This window comes from Microcaecilia unicolor, chromosome 9 (assembly GCF_901765095.1).
Source record: "Microcaecilia unicolor chromosome 9, aMicUni1.1, whole genome shotgun sequence".
NCBI classification, from domain to species: Eukaryota; Metazoa; Chordata; class Amphibia; order Gymnophiona; family Siphonopidae; genus Microcaecilia; species Microcaecilia unicolor.
This window is the reverse complement of record NC_044039.1, coordinates 9,602,735-9,619,859: the sequence shown is the minus strand read 5'-3', so window position 1 is coordinate 9,619,859 and position 17,125 is coordinate 9,602,735. Positions and strand designations below refer to the sequence as shown.

Here is a 17,125-nt window from a genome sequence, read left to right as displayed (position 1 = left end):
GCCTCCTATGCCTCAGGTACATACTGAGGGGTCCTTTCACTAAAACAGCAGTAAGCACCAACATGTGCTTCCCATGCACCAAATGCACTATCACGGGGCACAATCAGGCATCTGCGAACACTACCCCAGTGTTAAACACATTTTAAGTGCTGGGGTATGTTTGGGGGTGGGGGGGGGCAGAGTAGGCATACCCAGCACTAATCGGTTAGCTCAGATACACTGCCACGCACCTACCAATTAGTGCATGTTAGCACATGAGCCCTTTCTGCCTACTAAACAGCTGTTATAAGAGCTCACACGCTAATTGGGAAATTAACGCACGGCCATTAACTGAGGTAAGGAAACCCTTGGCACAGGGAAAGCCATGCGCCAGTCAAAGTACAGGGTCATCTTTTACTGTAGCTTAGTAAGAGGGCCCCTTGAACTTAAAAGACCTCTGGGGACAGGAAAATACCTATGGGCTAAATCCAAAACCCTTTCCAAGGTGTACTTCTTCCCAGATGTTTCTAGGGCAAGTCAATCGTACAGGAAGAAGTTTTTACATGCTTGTGCTTGGAGCTACATTTTGCTTGTATTTTGGGGTTCTCTTTTTTCCTTAAAAAAAAAAAAAAAAAAAACTCTAGGGTTAAGCTTTCTACTTTGATTTATACTGTTCCAAGATCATGCATTAGGGTTTGTTTGTTTTTTTACTTCCATTTTGGATAATTGATTACCTCTCTTTGGGGCCCGTTTACAAAGGCATGCTGAAAAATGGCCTGCGGTAGTGTAGACGCGTGTTTCGGGGCACGCGCAGAATCATTTTTGAGCGCATCTGCAAAAAAATGCCTTTTTTAAAATTTTTGCCAAAAATGGATGTGCGGCAAAATGAAAATTGCCGCGTGCCCATTTTGGGTCGGAGACCTTACTGCCAGCCATTGACCTAGCGGTAAAGTCTCACACGGTAACCGGGCAGTAATGACCCATGCGCTTCAAATGCCACTTGGTGCGCGTCCGATAATAAAATTTATTTTTCGGTGGCGAGCAAAAAATGAAATTACCAAATGTGGCTTAGTAAAAGGGCCCCTCTCTGTGATGTGGACCATTTCTTTTTTGATGAAAAAAGTAATCTGAAATTCAAACATAAGTACGTTCAGAAAGCATTTTTCCTCTAAATTGGATAAGAGTTAGGTTTGTTTCAAAAGGCAACTGTTCCTTATTCAACCAATCTTAGAACTTAGATTTAAACATGTTGACTTACCCATATAGCAAGGTTTACTCTCTTTCCTCCAATGTTCAGCTTCTTTGTTAGAAATGATGCCTGTAACATATAAGAACCATAAGCTAAAACCACCACCATCTCTGTATGGGCAAGATATGGAAGTTTATTTCTTGGACCAAAAAAAAAAAAAAAAAAAAAAAAAAGATACTGACAAATAGATCAAGATCTGCAAAGGGAAAAAATAAATAAATATACACACACATATATACCCCTACAACCCCCCCCCCCCCCAAAAAAAAAAAAAGAAGTTACCTACAAAGCTGAAAAATAAATTCTCCTGTGACCGAATGGAATGACTGCTTCCAATTACCCTGAACACTGATTTCAAAGATAGCAATTTATAATTGATGACATGGAAAAGGAAGAGAAAAATACTCTATACAAGGTAGATTGAAACATGAATTAAGAGAAAAATGGCCTGGATTGGCCGCTGTCGTGGACAGGATGCTGGGCTCGATGGACCCTTGGTCTTTTCCCAGTGTGGCATTACTTATTTACTTACTAGTAAAAAAGCCCCGTTTCTGATGCAAATGAAACGGGGGCTAGCAATGTTTTCTTCTGTGTGCATGTGGGAGTGTGTGTGTCCCTGCCCTCTCCCCCCTCCGAGTCCTTCAGTGTTACAGAGCCAGCGATTTGATTTCGTGCTCTGCTGTTTTCCTTCACTGACTGTGTTACAGAGAGGGCGGGGCAGACACTCATAGGGAAACCGGATATCTCGCCCCCTTCACACTTCCGGCTGGAGGCTTCATAGAACGTTGGTGTTGCCTTTTATATAGAGAGAAGATGTCCTCTACTTGGCTCACTTTTATTACATAGAGCAGTGATTTAACCTATTGTGATGTCATAGTGGCTCATTCCACCAATAAGAGCCAACCTCATTAGTGATGTCACAATGGCTTGATTGTATAGAATGTTTGTACGTTTGGGAAGCTCGCCAGGTGCCCTTGGCCTGGATTGGCCGCTGTCGTGGACAGGATGCTGGGCTCGATGGACCCTTGGTCTTTTCCCAGTGTGGCACTACTTATGGCATAGGATGCACCCCTACCCCTCCCAAACACAATCAAAAATATGCAAGACATATCAGCTATATATTTTGCTCTTGGTAACGATAACTTCCATGAAAGTGTTCCCAAAATAGCCTAGAATAGAAAACAAACCATACTCCATGTGTGTGACGTGTATTAAAGCCAATTAATGGATTCCATCCTTAAACTAAAAAGTGCAATCACATTATTCCGAGACGTACGATTAAATCTGGAACAGAAAGACTGCAGGAAAAAAAGCTTCCACCTGAATAATGTACTCATTACCCATTAATTACCTCAATTAAATCAAATTAAATCAAGTTTATGTTGAAAACAATGAAATAATATTCTACCATTCATAAAAAGCATTATATTTTCTTCTCCCATCACTTTAGCTATAACTGTTAAAATTACTGCCAATGTCTGAATCCAACACAATATATTAACATTAAATATAGCCCTAGGTATGAAAGTTACCCTACTCACATTCTGCCATCTAAAAACACGTATTAAAGCGGGGGTGGGCAACCTCAGTCCTAAAGGGCTGCAACCCAGTCACATTTTCAGGATTTCCCCAATGAATATACATGAGATCTACTTGCATGCACTGACTATTGTATGCAAATAGGTCTCATGCATATTCACTGGAGAACTCCAACTGGCTTGTGGCCCTTGAGGAAGTTGCCCACCGCTATGTTCAAGGGACCCTTTTAGTAAAGTGTGGTAGTTTAAAATGTAAAAGTGTGGTAAATGCAGAAGGTATGCAGTACCTGGCCTGCATTTAATGCATAACACTGTGCTGCACATGAGCAACTGCACTACCTGTAACATGGTGCACTGCCAACTGTAAATAAATAGATCTGGTGTGGCAATGCTCTGCCTCCCTTATCTTTCCATCTGATCCCCCCACCTCCCAAATCACACATATAAAACCCAACAGCACCTGATCTCTACCCTGCAACCAAGGTTGCCAGATTTAAAAAGTTTTCCCCGCCCAAAACCCACACAAAGTTAAACCCCACCCCCGATGTCATCAACCCCGCCCCTGACGTAGCCTCCGACGTCACTAACCCCACCCCTGACGTAGCCTCCGACGTCACTAACGCCACCCCCGACGTCATTAACCCCGCATCGGTGGGGTTTCTATTGGACCAAATTAGACCAACAGAAGCCCCAGAAAAGCGCCCAAACCCGCACAGCGACTTTTTAAAAGCCACCCAATTTCCCGCAGCCGGCAAAAATTGCCCGCAACCGGTCGCGGAAAGCCACCCAATAGTGCAGGAAACCCGCTGGCCTAGCAACATTGCCTGCAACCCTCCATGAAAAAGATGCCTGATCCACCTGCACCCCTGATCCATACATCAAGTCCTTCCCTCAACAACCCAGCTGCCTCCCCCTTCTGGAAAATGTTGCCCCCTGCCAACAAACCCCATCCCCCCGAACTCAATCTGGGGGTCTGCACTGATGGCTAATGATCCTACATAGCAGTGATCCCCCTTCACTACTGCTAGAATCCAAAATGGTGCCGATAACCCCTGGCAGTAGACTCACAGTACTACTGTTAGGGGTCATCCTTTCAACAAAAAAAAAAAATTCAACACAACAGCTTGATGGATCCACCAATTTTAGAAGTATTAAGTAACTCATTTAAGTTATCTTCCCTTCTGTACATTTATGGGGGGGGTTTATTCTTAATCATTTGATTAAAATTTTTTATTTTGATAATATTAGCAAGAACCTTTGACATGTTGTGCAGGTGTATATTGTCAGAAGCATAGTTGGTTATTCTTACTACAACAATACATAAGTAATGCCACACTGGGAAAAGACCAAGGGTCCATCGAGCCCAGCATCATGTCCCCGACAGCGGCCAATCCAGGCCAAGGGCACCTGGCGAGCTTCCCAAACGTACAAACATTCTATACATGTTATTCCTGGAATTGTGGATTTTTCTTTCCCAAGTCCATTTAGTAGCGGTTTATGGACTTGTCCATCTAACCCCTTTTTAAACTCTGCCAAGCTAACCGCCTTCACCATGTTCTCCGGCAACGAATTCCAGATAATTACGCGTTGGGTGAAGAAACATTCTCTCCGATTTGTTTTAAATTTACTAGAACTGTAGTTTCATCGCATGCCCCCTAGTCCTAGTATTTTTGGAAAGCGTGAACAGACGCTTCACATCTACCTGAAGAATCTCATTCCAGGCAGAGTCTTCCATGGTTTTTAAATCAATTTTTTTGATCAAACTTTTATTGAGCTGCCATTTTATTAACAGCTCAAAATCAATACAGTTTCAGATTCATATGGACCTTGGAACGTCTTCACCTGAAGTGCTGTGCCCATTTAATTTTAGTTTTTACCATATAAGCAAAACGCTTGAGAAAAAAAAATACTGAATTGCTATGTTTTATTTCTCTTGGTATGTGCCAAAAATATCCTATTTTACATAGGCTGTATTTTTAATTCATTTCTTTTAAAAATGTATTTGATAGAATTTATATTAAATTAATATTATTGTGATTTAAGTATGCCGTTTGTGTGCATTATAAATTGCATTTTTGTATGCTGGGGCCAATTCAAGCTTTTCTTGTTGTAGCAGTAAAGTTTGAAAATAATATTTTTAATTTGGTTTTGGTATACTTCTGTTTTACTGTTGTGGGCTAGCAGATTACAGCACTAAGACATACATCACTAGGTAAAACTCAAATTTCTACATCCCAAAGCTATAATCCAGGGGTTCTCAACCCAGTCCTCAGGATACTCTGCCAGCATGGTTTTCAAGATATCCACAGTGAATATGCATGACAGATTTGCATGCACTTCCTCCACTAAATACAAATCTCTCATGCATATTCATTGTGTTTATCCTGAAAACCTGACTGGCTGGGTATGTCCTGAGGGCCGGTTGAAAACCCCTGCTATAATCCAATCAATTTCTCATGCATTTATTCAAAATCTGTCAAATAGGAGTCATGGGTTTGATATACTGACTTTGTGGTAGAACCAGTATTTTCTCTATTCCTAATGGGTTCACAATCTAAGTTTTATTTATTTATTACATTTGTATCCCACATTTTCCCACCTATTTGCAGGCTCAACGTGGCTTACATCATTCCGCAAGTGGTGATTACCAGTTCCGGATAGGAGAAATACACAGTTGGGGCAAAGGGACAGATTAGGTTAGGTTACAAGAGGAAAGTTCGTCCTATGATAAGAGCTAAAGGTAATAGGTTACGTTTTGTACCTAGGACAAAGAAAACATGAGACAGCAGCTTTCATTATGTAAGTTTTTAAAAGCATAAACTAAATGTCCTTCTAGAAGATCATAATTAAGTAAAATCTGCCCCAAGTAGATTTGTCCAGAGCCTATCACTGTATAACCAGAGCTCAGTTAAGCAGTAACTATGTTGTAACACCTTACCGCAAATTACTAAAAGCAAATAACCAGTGTGCTTTCTGTGCCGTCTCCACCAACTGCCTTCTGCCCAATGGTACTACTTCTGTAATAAGGATATAACCGGCTAGCTATATCTACAGGTTAAATGGCAAGCTAATGAGTGCTCTATTATTGGTACCCGTTTGCAGAACCTGTAAAACCTGCAAGTCAGTAACAAAATGGAAAGCTGGGGAAAAAAAAAAAAAAAAACAACCTTTAGCTAGATGAATAACTGCCTTCATAGGGAAGTGTTCATTCATTTTGAAACAACATACAAACCCCCCATGTTTACTAAGCCACGCTAACAGCTGCCATGCACTAATGCCAATCCAGGTCACAAGTACCTCACAGAAATCCAATTAGTAGAAACATTTCATGTTACCAATCCCAGGACAAGCAGTGGCTTCCCCCCATGTTCATCTCAATAACAGACTAAACTTTTCCTCCAGGAATCTGTCCAAACCTTTTTTTTTTAACCAGATATGCTAACCTCTGTTCTTCCCCCTCTCCTAGCTCACTCACTTTAATTTTAGTTAACCTGAACCTGGCACTTGCATTTTATTGGACTTCCTTCTTTCTGTTAGTGGCCTTCCCAACTGTACCACCCCTCCCCTGCAAAATCCAATCCATTTAATGATCAATATTTTAAAATATCCAGTATACAACATAACATTTAGAGCATACAAGCCTTTTCAGTTTTACCATCCACTTTTTATTTAAAATTGTGCATAACCTTTTTGCACAGCTGAAATTTTCACAATGTAAACCTACATCAATGTACACAGGATGGGGCTGACTGTTAAAATTTGTTTACAACACTTCCTTCCTTTCCAAATGAACACATCCTAATTAATGCAGCTCTCAGTTCGTGTTTCAGAAGTGAAAGATGGGTTACATTTCTTAGATAGTTATTATATTCATGCATAATGAAGAGAAGTTTGAAGAACTCATGTTACACTTCAAAAAGTGAACAAAAGTAAAGTCTGGTCTTCTCACATAAGACCCAATATAAACCGTGGTAATCTGAACATAGCTCTCAATTTCTGGTTTAGGTTACCAAAATTGCTTCCAATATAATCAAGTCAAGACACAAATAAAAATTCAGCACAAAAGTTTTGAATTTGTCCTCTAAAAGGTTGACATTAGCATCAGCCAGACCACTACCATTTGCTAATATAGCAGCCGAAGAACAGGAACCTAGGAGGACCCTTCCCCAGTGCAAGTACTGCTCCTCTGGCAGAAAGGAGGGGAAGAGGAGGCGGCTGAAGAGGAAGGAGAGAGGTGACCTGGGACTTCCCTAGGCCAAAAGCTTCCCTGTGGTCAGAAATGCCCTGGCTCAGGGAGCACCAAGTCAAGTATTCCCTGAACCAAAAAGCCTCTGAAAGTAAAAACTAGTTAAAATGGAAGCCAAGTTAAAGAACCTAATGCAAAAGTTATAAAACGGGAAGTGACGTTTACTGTGAAGGTCAACATTATTTTCACTTTACCAGTGAAATGTAGCAAGGTTAAAAAACACAAAACAAAACACTGCCCCTAAATGTAACTTACCTTGCGCTATAACTGAAAACAGCATGAAATATATCCAAAATCTCCTCCCTTCTAATACTATAACTTTAAAAGGAAACAAAACAGGAAACCAAAACTTCCATAAAAAAAAATCAGATAAACACCACCAGAGTGGAAGACACCATAAACAAATCCCAAGATGGTCACAAACCAAATTTTAATTCTTCAAATCCAACACGCAGAAAGTACTGACAAGGTTTGTGACCTTCTTGGGATTTGTTTATGGTGTCTTCCACTCTGGTGATTGTTTCTCTCACTTTAATAAGTGTTTCATCTTTGTTTTCTTTATCCCACTCTCCACTTCACTTAATGGTAGTGTTGTAATTGTTGGCGTACCACCATGTATCAGATTATGCTTTTCCTTTACTAGCAATGTAATGCATATAAGTGGTGAGAGTTATGATTAAAAAAAGCACACTGGAACTAAAAAAAAAGGGAATCTCAGGTTATGGTTCTGTTAAACGTTACCAGTTAAATATTTAAAAAAAACTTCCATGCAACAATTATATAAAGCAGTATAAATTGAGTTGTACTAATAATAGTATGAGATACATCCATAGCCTTTAAAAACTTAAGGTACTGGAAAAGAGGGGATATGTTAGAAACGTTTAAATAACTTAGTGGCATTAATGTAAAGGAGGTGAGCCTTTTTCAAATGGAGGAGAACTCTGAAATGAGAGGGCATAGGATAAAGTTAAGAGGAAATAGACTTAGGAAGAAATACTTTTTCACGGAAAGGGTGGAACAGCCTTCCAGTGGAGGTCTAGGAGACAAAGCCTGTCTCAGAATTTAAGAAAGTGTGGGACAGGCACATGGGATCCCTTAGGAAAAGGGAGTTAGTGGTTAATGAGGAAGGGCCAACTGGATGGGCCACTTGGCCCTTATCTACCTCCATGTTTCTATGATAAAGTTTCCGAGAATCTAGGATACCTAGGGGAGTGATGCACTCCAGGTTTTATCCTATTTTAATAATGTGTGAGGAAAATGCTAAGAATGTGGCAGGGCTGGTGCTGGCCACACTTATACGGTCTGTGCCAGAGCCGGTGGTTGGGAGGCGGGGATAGTGCTGGGCAGACTTATACGGTCTGTGCCAGAGCCGGTGGTGGGAGGTGGGGCTGATGGTTGGGAGGTGGGGATAGTGCTCGGCAGACTTGTACGGTCTGTGCCCTGAAAATGACAGTTACAAATCAAGGTAAGATATACACAAAATGTAGCACATATGAGTTTGTCTTGTTGGGCAGACTGGATGGACCGTGCAGGTCTTTTTCTGCCGTCATCTACTATGTTAATCCCTAGACTGGTCAACTCAGGCAAGGTAATTAAAAAAAGGAATTGTGGTGACTTCTGACTCTTAGTTTTGATTTATATATACACATACATACACACATATTAAAGCAAACACACGCAGTAAAGTCCCAAAAAAGGTATGGGCCTAAGAGAGTCATAGCTTAACTTTAATCTTATTTGGTCTCTCTCTCAATATAAAGACAGCAACACTAGGGTCACCAGAAGCCTACTTATTACGAAAAACCTACACTACCAGAAATAACTGGTTTTTTTTGTTGTGTTTTTTTTAATTGCTTTTTGTAAAAGCACAAACGACTGCAAAATACTGCCACTGGTTTAGAGTATACAAATGCATTTTTACTGCAATACAGTACTTGCTAGTGTCAAAACAGAAACACTTAGGCACGGAATGTCCTTCTGTGCTCTCAAATTATAGAAGGCTACATCACATAAGACATAAGCATCACCACACTGGGACAGACCAAAGGTCCATCTAGCCCAGCACCCTGTGTCCGACAGTGGCCCATCCAGGTCACAATCACCCGACAAGATCCACGTAGCAAAGCATTTTGTACTGCTTGTCCCAGAAATAGTGGATTTTCCCCTATGTCCATTTAATAACATTCTATGGCCTTTTCCTTCAGGAAGCTGTCCAAACCTTTCTTAAACTCTGCTAAGCTAACCACCTTAACCATATTCTCCGGCAACGAATTCCAGAGTAGAATTACGCGCTGAGTAAAGAAAAATTCTCTCTTTGTTTTAAACTTACTGCAGTCCAACTTCATCGCATGCCCCCTTGTCCTAGTATTTTTGGAAAGCGCAAACCGACGCTCCACATCTACCTGTTCCACTCATTTTATATACCTCTATCACATCACCCCTCAGCTGCCTTTTCTCCAAGCTGAAGAGCCCCAGCCGCTTTAGCCTTTCTTCATAGGAAAGTCACCCCATCCCCTTAATCATCTTCTTAGCCCTCCTCTGTGCCTTTTCTAATTCCAGTATATCCTTTTTGAGGTGTGGCGACCAGAGATACTCTAGGTGCGGTTGCACCATGGACCGATACAGTGGCATTATTATTACTACATTTGTACCCCCCCGCTTTCCCACTCAAAGCAGGTTCAATGCGGCTTACATAGTAATAGAGCTATTCACTTAGCTAAGCACTTAGAAAACTGTCCCAGTGTATACATGCATAGAATAGGTACTCAAACACACACAGGGGATGTTTCCCTAAAGCAGGCACTAACATTTATGCCCCAGTTAGATGCACTTCCCCAGCTGTAAAGGACTAAAATACAAGCTGATGCACGCCACTACCTTCTCTTACATGAGCACTGTTATGGAATACACTACCAACAGACTTGAAAACAATCAATGAATTAACCAACTTTCGCAGATCTCTGAAGACATATTTCTTCAACAAAGCTTACAAAGAGAACCTACAGTCCTACTAATCCACTTCACTAACCCACCCAACTATGAAAGTCCATCTCTACAATTACCCGCTTAATACTTTCCTTCTTTCTTCCCTTACTTAATCTTTGCACATTATTAATTGTATCCGACACCCTGGATTAACAATGTCATAACAAAACTATGTAAGCCACATTGAGCCTGCAAATAGGTGGGGGAATGTGGGATACAAATGCAAATAAATGTTCAACTTCAGAATTCTAGCATATATGCTTACATTTATCATACTTCTGTTATGTGACTGTTATTCTGTGCTGTTTAAAAGAGTGTTATTTCTGCCCTGTATCATGTTATTCCTATTTATTTATTTGCAGCATTTGTATCCCACATTTTCCCACCAATTTGCAGGCTCAACGTGGCTTACATTTGCCGTAATGGCGGTTGCCATTTCCGGGTAACAGAATTACAAATGGTAATGTGTTAAGTTGCATACAAATAACATAACATACGTAAACATACGTGCATATATATGTTAAGGAAGAATAAATTATGGTAATGCATCAATTTGCAGTTATCCAGTTTTATCCCACCGACTGTATTTAATATCCTCGTTTTTTGTTTTCCATCCATTTCCTAATAATACCTAACATCCCATTTGCTTTCTTAGCCGCAGAGGAAGGTAGGAGCGGTGGCCTAGCAGGCCGCTGTATTGGTAAGATAACATCCAACACCATTTGGCAAAGGACTATTCCCCTAAGGGTATGAAGTCTAACTAACAGCGCCGCCCTAGAGGCCGAGGCGGGGAACTGCCGCCCCTCCCCCACCCACCTGCAAGGTAGTGATGTGCTTGTCGTTGAACTTGTTCTCGCAGTAGCGCAGCACCAGCGACGTTTTGCCCACGCAGCCTTCCCCCAGCAGCACCACCTTGAACGAATAGGTCTTGTTAGTCCCGGTCCCGCCGCCACCGGCCGCCATAGTAAACCCACTTCCAGGCACCGGCCGAGACTCACATGAGACGCCTACCGGGGGGGGGGGGGAGAGGAGAAGAGACGGAGGCTCCGGGACGAGGCGTCAACCCTTCCCCGCCTACCAGACTCGGAAGACGAACTAGGAAGCAGCAGCAGCACCAAAAGCCTAACGGTAGCTCTACTTCGGCCTCTAATGGCGTCTCCTTCCTCCTACGTCACGGCGGAACGAATCACGTGACGGGGGGCGGGGCCGGGGGGGTCTGAGCTTGCGCTTGGTTGGCTCAGGCTGTCCTTGAAGGTAGCGCGTGAAAAAGCTGATCTCAGGAGCAGCAACGGTTTGATCAGTCCCGCGCTCTTTCTTCCCCCTTCAGCTGGGAAGGCAGATAAAAGACCGTATGGCCCATCCGTGTCATCTATCCCCTATTGGTCACTTAGAGACCAGGGTCTAGCAAGCTATGTGCAGGGTTGCCCGGTTGAAAACATTTTCCCCACACAAACGAGCCCAAAACCAGTGTTGCCAATTAGCCAGTCCCCAAACCCGCCCAAAAAGTTCACACCCCGCCCCATCAACCCCACCCAAAACGTCATCAAACCCTGCCCAAAACAGCCCCGCCCCCCACGGCCCGAAAAACCGCACAAAACCCCCCAAAATAGCCCAAAAAACCGCGACCCGCAGCGGACAAAAATTTCCCGCAGCGGGTCGCGGAAAACCGCCCACTTGGCAACCTTGCCCAAAACCCACGCAAAGATAACCCCCCCCCCCCCCCGATGTCATCAACCCCACCCCCGACATAGCGCCGACGTCACTAACCCCGCCCCTGACATCGTTAACCCAGCCTCTGCGGGTCTTCTATTAGAAAAAATTGGACCCATAGAAGCCCCAGAAAACCGCCCAATCACCACAACGCAGCTTTTTAAAAGCTGCCCAATTTCCCGCAGCCGGTAAAAATTGCCCGCAACGGGCCGCGGAAAGCCGCCCAATTGGGCAGGAAAACTGCAGACCTGGCAACCTTGACTGTGTGTTTGTGGTGAGGCCGCACCCCTTCCACTGGCTTCCCTTGCAAAGTGGGAGGGGCAGGGGTGTTTCGGAGTGTGTCGCACGGGCGTGCTACACTCCTGCCTTTGGCCCAGGGCAGTGGCGTAGTGAGGGTGGCTGCCACCCGGGACAGTTCGCTGCTGCGCACCCCCCCCCCCCAGTGCATCAAGCCCCCTCCCACTTTACCAGAGCAGAGGGAGCAGGGAACCAGCAGAGCTGAAACCCCCCCCCCCCCTCAGCGTCGTGCACCCGGGGCGGACCGCCCCCACCACCCCGCCTTTGCTACGCCACTGGCCCAGGGTGCCAAAATACCCAGACTGACCTCACCTGGTCTATAGGTTAAGCATCCCCACCCCACCTCCCAGTCTGTCCCCCTCTCTCTTCCCCCTCCCTGCCGGTCTGGCACTGTTCCCTCACCTCTCACACCCCCACGGTCTTATACAGTTTATGTGGGACAGGAGTGGCCTAGTGGTTAGAGCACCGGTCTTGCACTCAAGCGGTGACTGGTTCAAATCCCACTGCTGCTCCTTGTGATCTTGGGCAAGTCACTTAACCCTCTATTGCCTCAGGTACAAACTTAGATTGTGAGCCCTCCTGGGACAGAGAAATATCCAGAGTACCTGAATGTAACTCACCTTGAGCTACTACTGAAAAAGGTGTGATCAAAATCTAAATAAATAAATAAAAAATAAATGTTGGTTGACAGAACAGCAGCAGCAGCACTTGACAGGCTGCCTTCAGCCAGCCCATAAGGAAGACATAAGGAACCCCATGGGGGGAGAGGGGGAAGGAAGGAGGAGGGATCACCTGAAGCAATGATGCTATGAGGGTGCGGGAGGGCACTGCCAAAGCAACAGATCATTTGTACTTCTCCCAAGCTCGCTCAAATTTAGATACTGTTTTCATCTCCACCAGACCATTCCACTAATTCACTACCTTTTCTGTGAAGTATTGCCATAGGCCAATGCACAAAGCTTACTGTGGTGGAAACATTTTCTTTAGACCAGTTGGAGCCAGTCTAAAGCAAATGTTATGTAGCATCTAATGCACAAAGGTGTTTTGCGTGGCTTTAACCGCATGTTGTACAATCTACCGAGAACCCCATACAAATGTATTAAAAGCAGCTCACTACTATTATAAAGAGCATTCTGTTCAATGCACAGACAGGAGCACCTACGGTACCTTTTACAAGTAAAAATTACCAGAAGGTCTAGAGCTGTTAGTAGTGTGAGGATGACATGAGAATAAGTTCCACACAGGAATTACAAGAGGCCTTTGCTCCATTCATGCCTACAAGGATAACAACCCTCCTCAGATCTGATAGATTTAGGCCGCTAATAGTGTTTTAGGAAATGTCTTGCACATTTTTTACAAGCTTAAAACCCCCATATGTTAGTTCCCACCACTTGAGCCTGAGAAAGAGAAGGCTGCACTTTCCATCTATTACCCAGGATAACATGGAACATTATAAATGGTGCTATTCAGGCGGCTCGGTAGCGAAACTGCCTAGCGCATGTGCAAGAACTCAGACACTTTCCAAGAGAGTGTTTTGTGCATGTGCTAGGTGCGTTCCCTACTGAACCGTTTGCAGAATTTACATGCATCTGATCTGCATTTGATTCTTGTTGAGCATTGGTCACTGTTTGCAAAACGATACATGCAACCGCAGCTTCCCCATTTAAAGGTGACTTTTGCGCATCAGAACCTGAGTCGATTATCCCCTTTCATCTTCATGCTATGCCTCCTCCTTTCAGAACTTCCTGTGCATTTATGCCACATCGATATTTAAATTGTATCTGAATTCAAGCAAATACATAGTATATCCAAAGGAGAAAAAGTGATAGTAAATGACATGGATGGGCAGACTGGACAGGCCATATGGTCTATCTGCTTTGGGGTTGGGTAAAGTATGGATGTTTAAGGACCACCTTAAAAATAGGGTCTTCTTTTTTTGACCTGCCACTGCTGCTTTTGGGATGCAGGGAGTCCCCAGCGCTGACATGGACTGTGCTTGGCTGCCGGGTCCCGCCCTCATTCAAAAGGAATGGCACATCATAGGGGATGCGACCTAGCAGAGGATATAATTTCCTCCATTCTTTGCATTTGTAATCACTAAAAGTAAATGAGGTATAAAGGCTCTCAAATATTATAAGGACAAGTAGGACAGATACCTATTGTAAAAACAGTGTAAGAAAAGGATTGCATTAATGTTAAGATTTTAAAGTCTCTGTATTCAGTAAGATAGGTAGGGGTGTGTGTGTGTGTGTGAGATGTATGTTTTTGAGGCTGATTTCAAATGCAAGAAGCAGAATTGTTTTTGGTTATCAGCCCTTTGCATAATAATAACACACCTGTGACCAGTCATATAATATAAATTGCTGAAAAGATTTTACTGGGCTACATTGTAGTTCTGAACAGCCTCTTCTGGTTTCTTGCTAGTTGCTCCTCCTTTCTCCACCTCCACCCTCTGGATTGTCCAATCTGGGCAGCTCAGAGCTGGTGGCTTAAGTAAGTCTCTGCAGTAGCAGAAGCGCTGAAGGACAAAATCTCCAGGCTTCTGCAACACCCAGCTCAGGTCCTGTGCAGGTGAGATGAGTGAACAGCTGCAGACAAAATTTGGGACCTACAGAACCTGCAATCTATGGACAGATTATGAGGTATCAGGATCCTTGGAGCCCACAATCCTGGAACAGGTGTAAGGGCCAGCAGGACACCTAGTGATCCAGGGACAGGTGTAAGTGGATCCGGGACCAATAGAGTCCAAGCCCCAGGCACAGCTCTGGTGAAGTTAAGGGTACACACACAAAAAAAACAAAAACCAGGATATATGGGCACCAGGCATGTCAGAAGGCAGGAATCCAGGACTATGCAATTACAGATTTCCCAGATTTTTTTAAGGACCACCTTAAAAACAGGGTTAATGTTGTGGAGGGGTACAAGGTTAAAGGTTTGCCAAGGGTGCCTACAATCCTTGCACCAGCTCTTACAGGGTGTAATCTGGAAAATAAGAACCCTGGGAGAGGGAGAAGCCAGCCTTTATGGGGGGAGCATTCTACACAAAAGGTTTACAAATAAATTATACATATATCTAATTCTTCCACCATTACAGAGGGCTTTCTCTAGAGCAGTTCTCAAACCAGTCCTTGGGCCACACCTAGTCTGTCAGGATGCCCACACTGAATATGCAAGAAAGTTAAATGTGCATGCAATGCAGTTAGGGCATGCAAATATATCATGCCATATTCAGTGTGGGCATCCTGAAAAGCTCACTAGGTAGGTGCATCCCCGAGGACTGGGGTAAGAACTCATGCTCTAGAGCTATGAATGTAGGTAGGTAGTAGATGTCCCCCTTGACCCGCCACATCTTCTCAAGCCAACACAAAGAGGAAGTCCAGCTCAAGGCATCAAACTGGGCACCTTTTATATGGTAGTGCACAATACTACCAGCAAGGCACCCCACTGGTTCTATTGTATAAATTTAAGGGAGGTAGATGACAATCATGAAAGTAGTATAATGCAAATACATAACAGGCATAGTATGGACATTTTAAAGGAAAAATAACTGATGCGAAGATCAGAAGCAGCAATAGCTCAAAGCAGATTCCTAAATTCCTGTGAGAAGACAAGAAATCGTTAAACTTATTGGCTATACCATAGCTCTATACCACCTTGAACTTCTCTTTTCAAATGAACTTGAGTTCCCAGTACAGAATGGGACAGAGAAATCCCAGCTTTTTATGGAATGAGAAAGAATCAAGAGTGAGTATATTAATTCCACTGAATGATCTTTTATGAAGGATTCCAGTTCTGAGACTAGGATCCTGAAGGGATGGAAGGGAATCCTGTGAGGTAGTCACACCAGGGACGTATGGAGAAGGTTATGCAGTATTCCTGGAAGATAAACTTTAGTCAGGTCTTCAGAATTCCCATATTCAAGACTCGCATGCACCACCTCCACTAGATGCAAAGCTCTCTCATGCCTATTCATTGTGATATCATTAAAATGTGAGTGGCTGGCAGTTGCCCCAGGACAGGTTTGGCAAGCACTGTCCTAGAGTGAGGAATCATGATTCTTAAGAATTATTTTAAATTTTCTATCAAGTCTTCCCAGTACAGGAGGTGTCCACAAGGGGTACAAAAGTCTTCCGAGGCCCAGGACCCTGATAATGGAAGAGAATCAAGAGACTAGCACATGTAAAATTGATGAGGTGGAATCTAACTGCTGGTTGGCTACATACCGATGCCACCTAGTATTCCAGCAGCAAGTACAGCATATTACTATTCCCTTCTCCAGTAATATTAATAAGCGAAGCTTATAAGCTGTGATGCTTCTTCCTCTATAACATTAGCAAAGGTAAAATTATGTATAATCATACCTGATAATTTTCTTTCCATTAATCATAGCTGATCAATCCATAGACTGGTGGGTTGTGTCCATCTACCAGCAGGTGGAGATAGAGAGCAAACTTTGCCTCCCTATATGTGGTCATGTGCTGCCGGAAACTCCTCAGTATGTCGATATCAAAGCTCCATCCGCAGGACTCAGCACTTAGAGAATTACACCCACGAAGGGACACTCTGCCCAGCTCACCACCGCCGAAACGGGGGAGGGGAATTAACCCAGCTCATCCCCACACAAGTGGGGGAGGGGAATCCGTCCAGCTCATCCCCGCGGAGCGGGGGAGGGACACCACACCCGCCGATGCGGGGGGATCTGGCTTATCCTGCAACCGCAACCGCGGGAGGAGCTGACTGACCCTAACACCGCCGAAGCGGGAGGGGTACAAAGCTGCCCTACAGCCGCACGAAGCGGGAGGGAGTGCCGGCAGAATTTATGTCTCAATCCAGCCCCGTAAAACGGAGGGGAGAGGAATGCAGCAGCTCACTGTAACACAAACTCGTCTCAACTCTTGAAGAATCCAAGTGAAAGAACTTGAACACGAAGTCTTTCTGAAATAACTGAAGACTAAACTTGAACCTGAAATGCAACCAGAATAAAAACAGAACAGATATCTGGGAGGGGCTATGGATTGATCAGCTATGATTAATGGAAAGAAAATTATCAGGTATGATTATACATAATTTTACCTTCCATATCATCAAGCTGATCAATCCATAGACTGGTGGGATGTACCG

General features: G+C 43.7%; 1 protein-coding gene across 1 annotated transcript in view; it reads right to left on the bottom strand.

Moving 5' to 3' along the window:
• The window catches only part of RAB21 (RAB21, member RAS oncogene family), a 31,300-nt gene extending 19,984 nt beyond the window's left edge, over positions 1–11,316 (bottom strand). Inside the window, exons 1-2 of the mRNA XM_030214086.1 lie at positions 10,814–11,316; positions 1,238–1,297 (exon numbers count right to left, since the gene is read on the bottom strand). Of these exons, the coding sequence (XP_030069946.1) occupies positions 1,238–1,297; positions 10,814–10,960 (207 nt within the window). The 5' untranslated portion in view covers positions 10,961–11,316. The remainder of the gene's footprint in view (positions 1–1,237; positions 1,298–10,813) is intronic.
• Between the last annotated feature and the right edge of the window lie 5,809 nt (positions 11,317–17,125).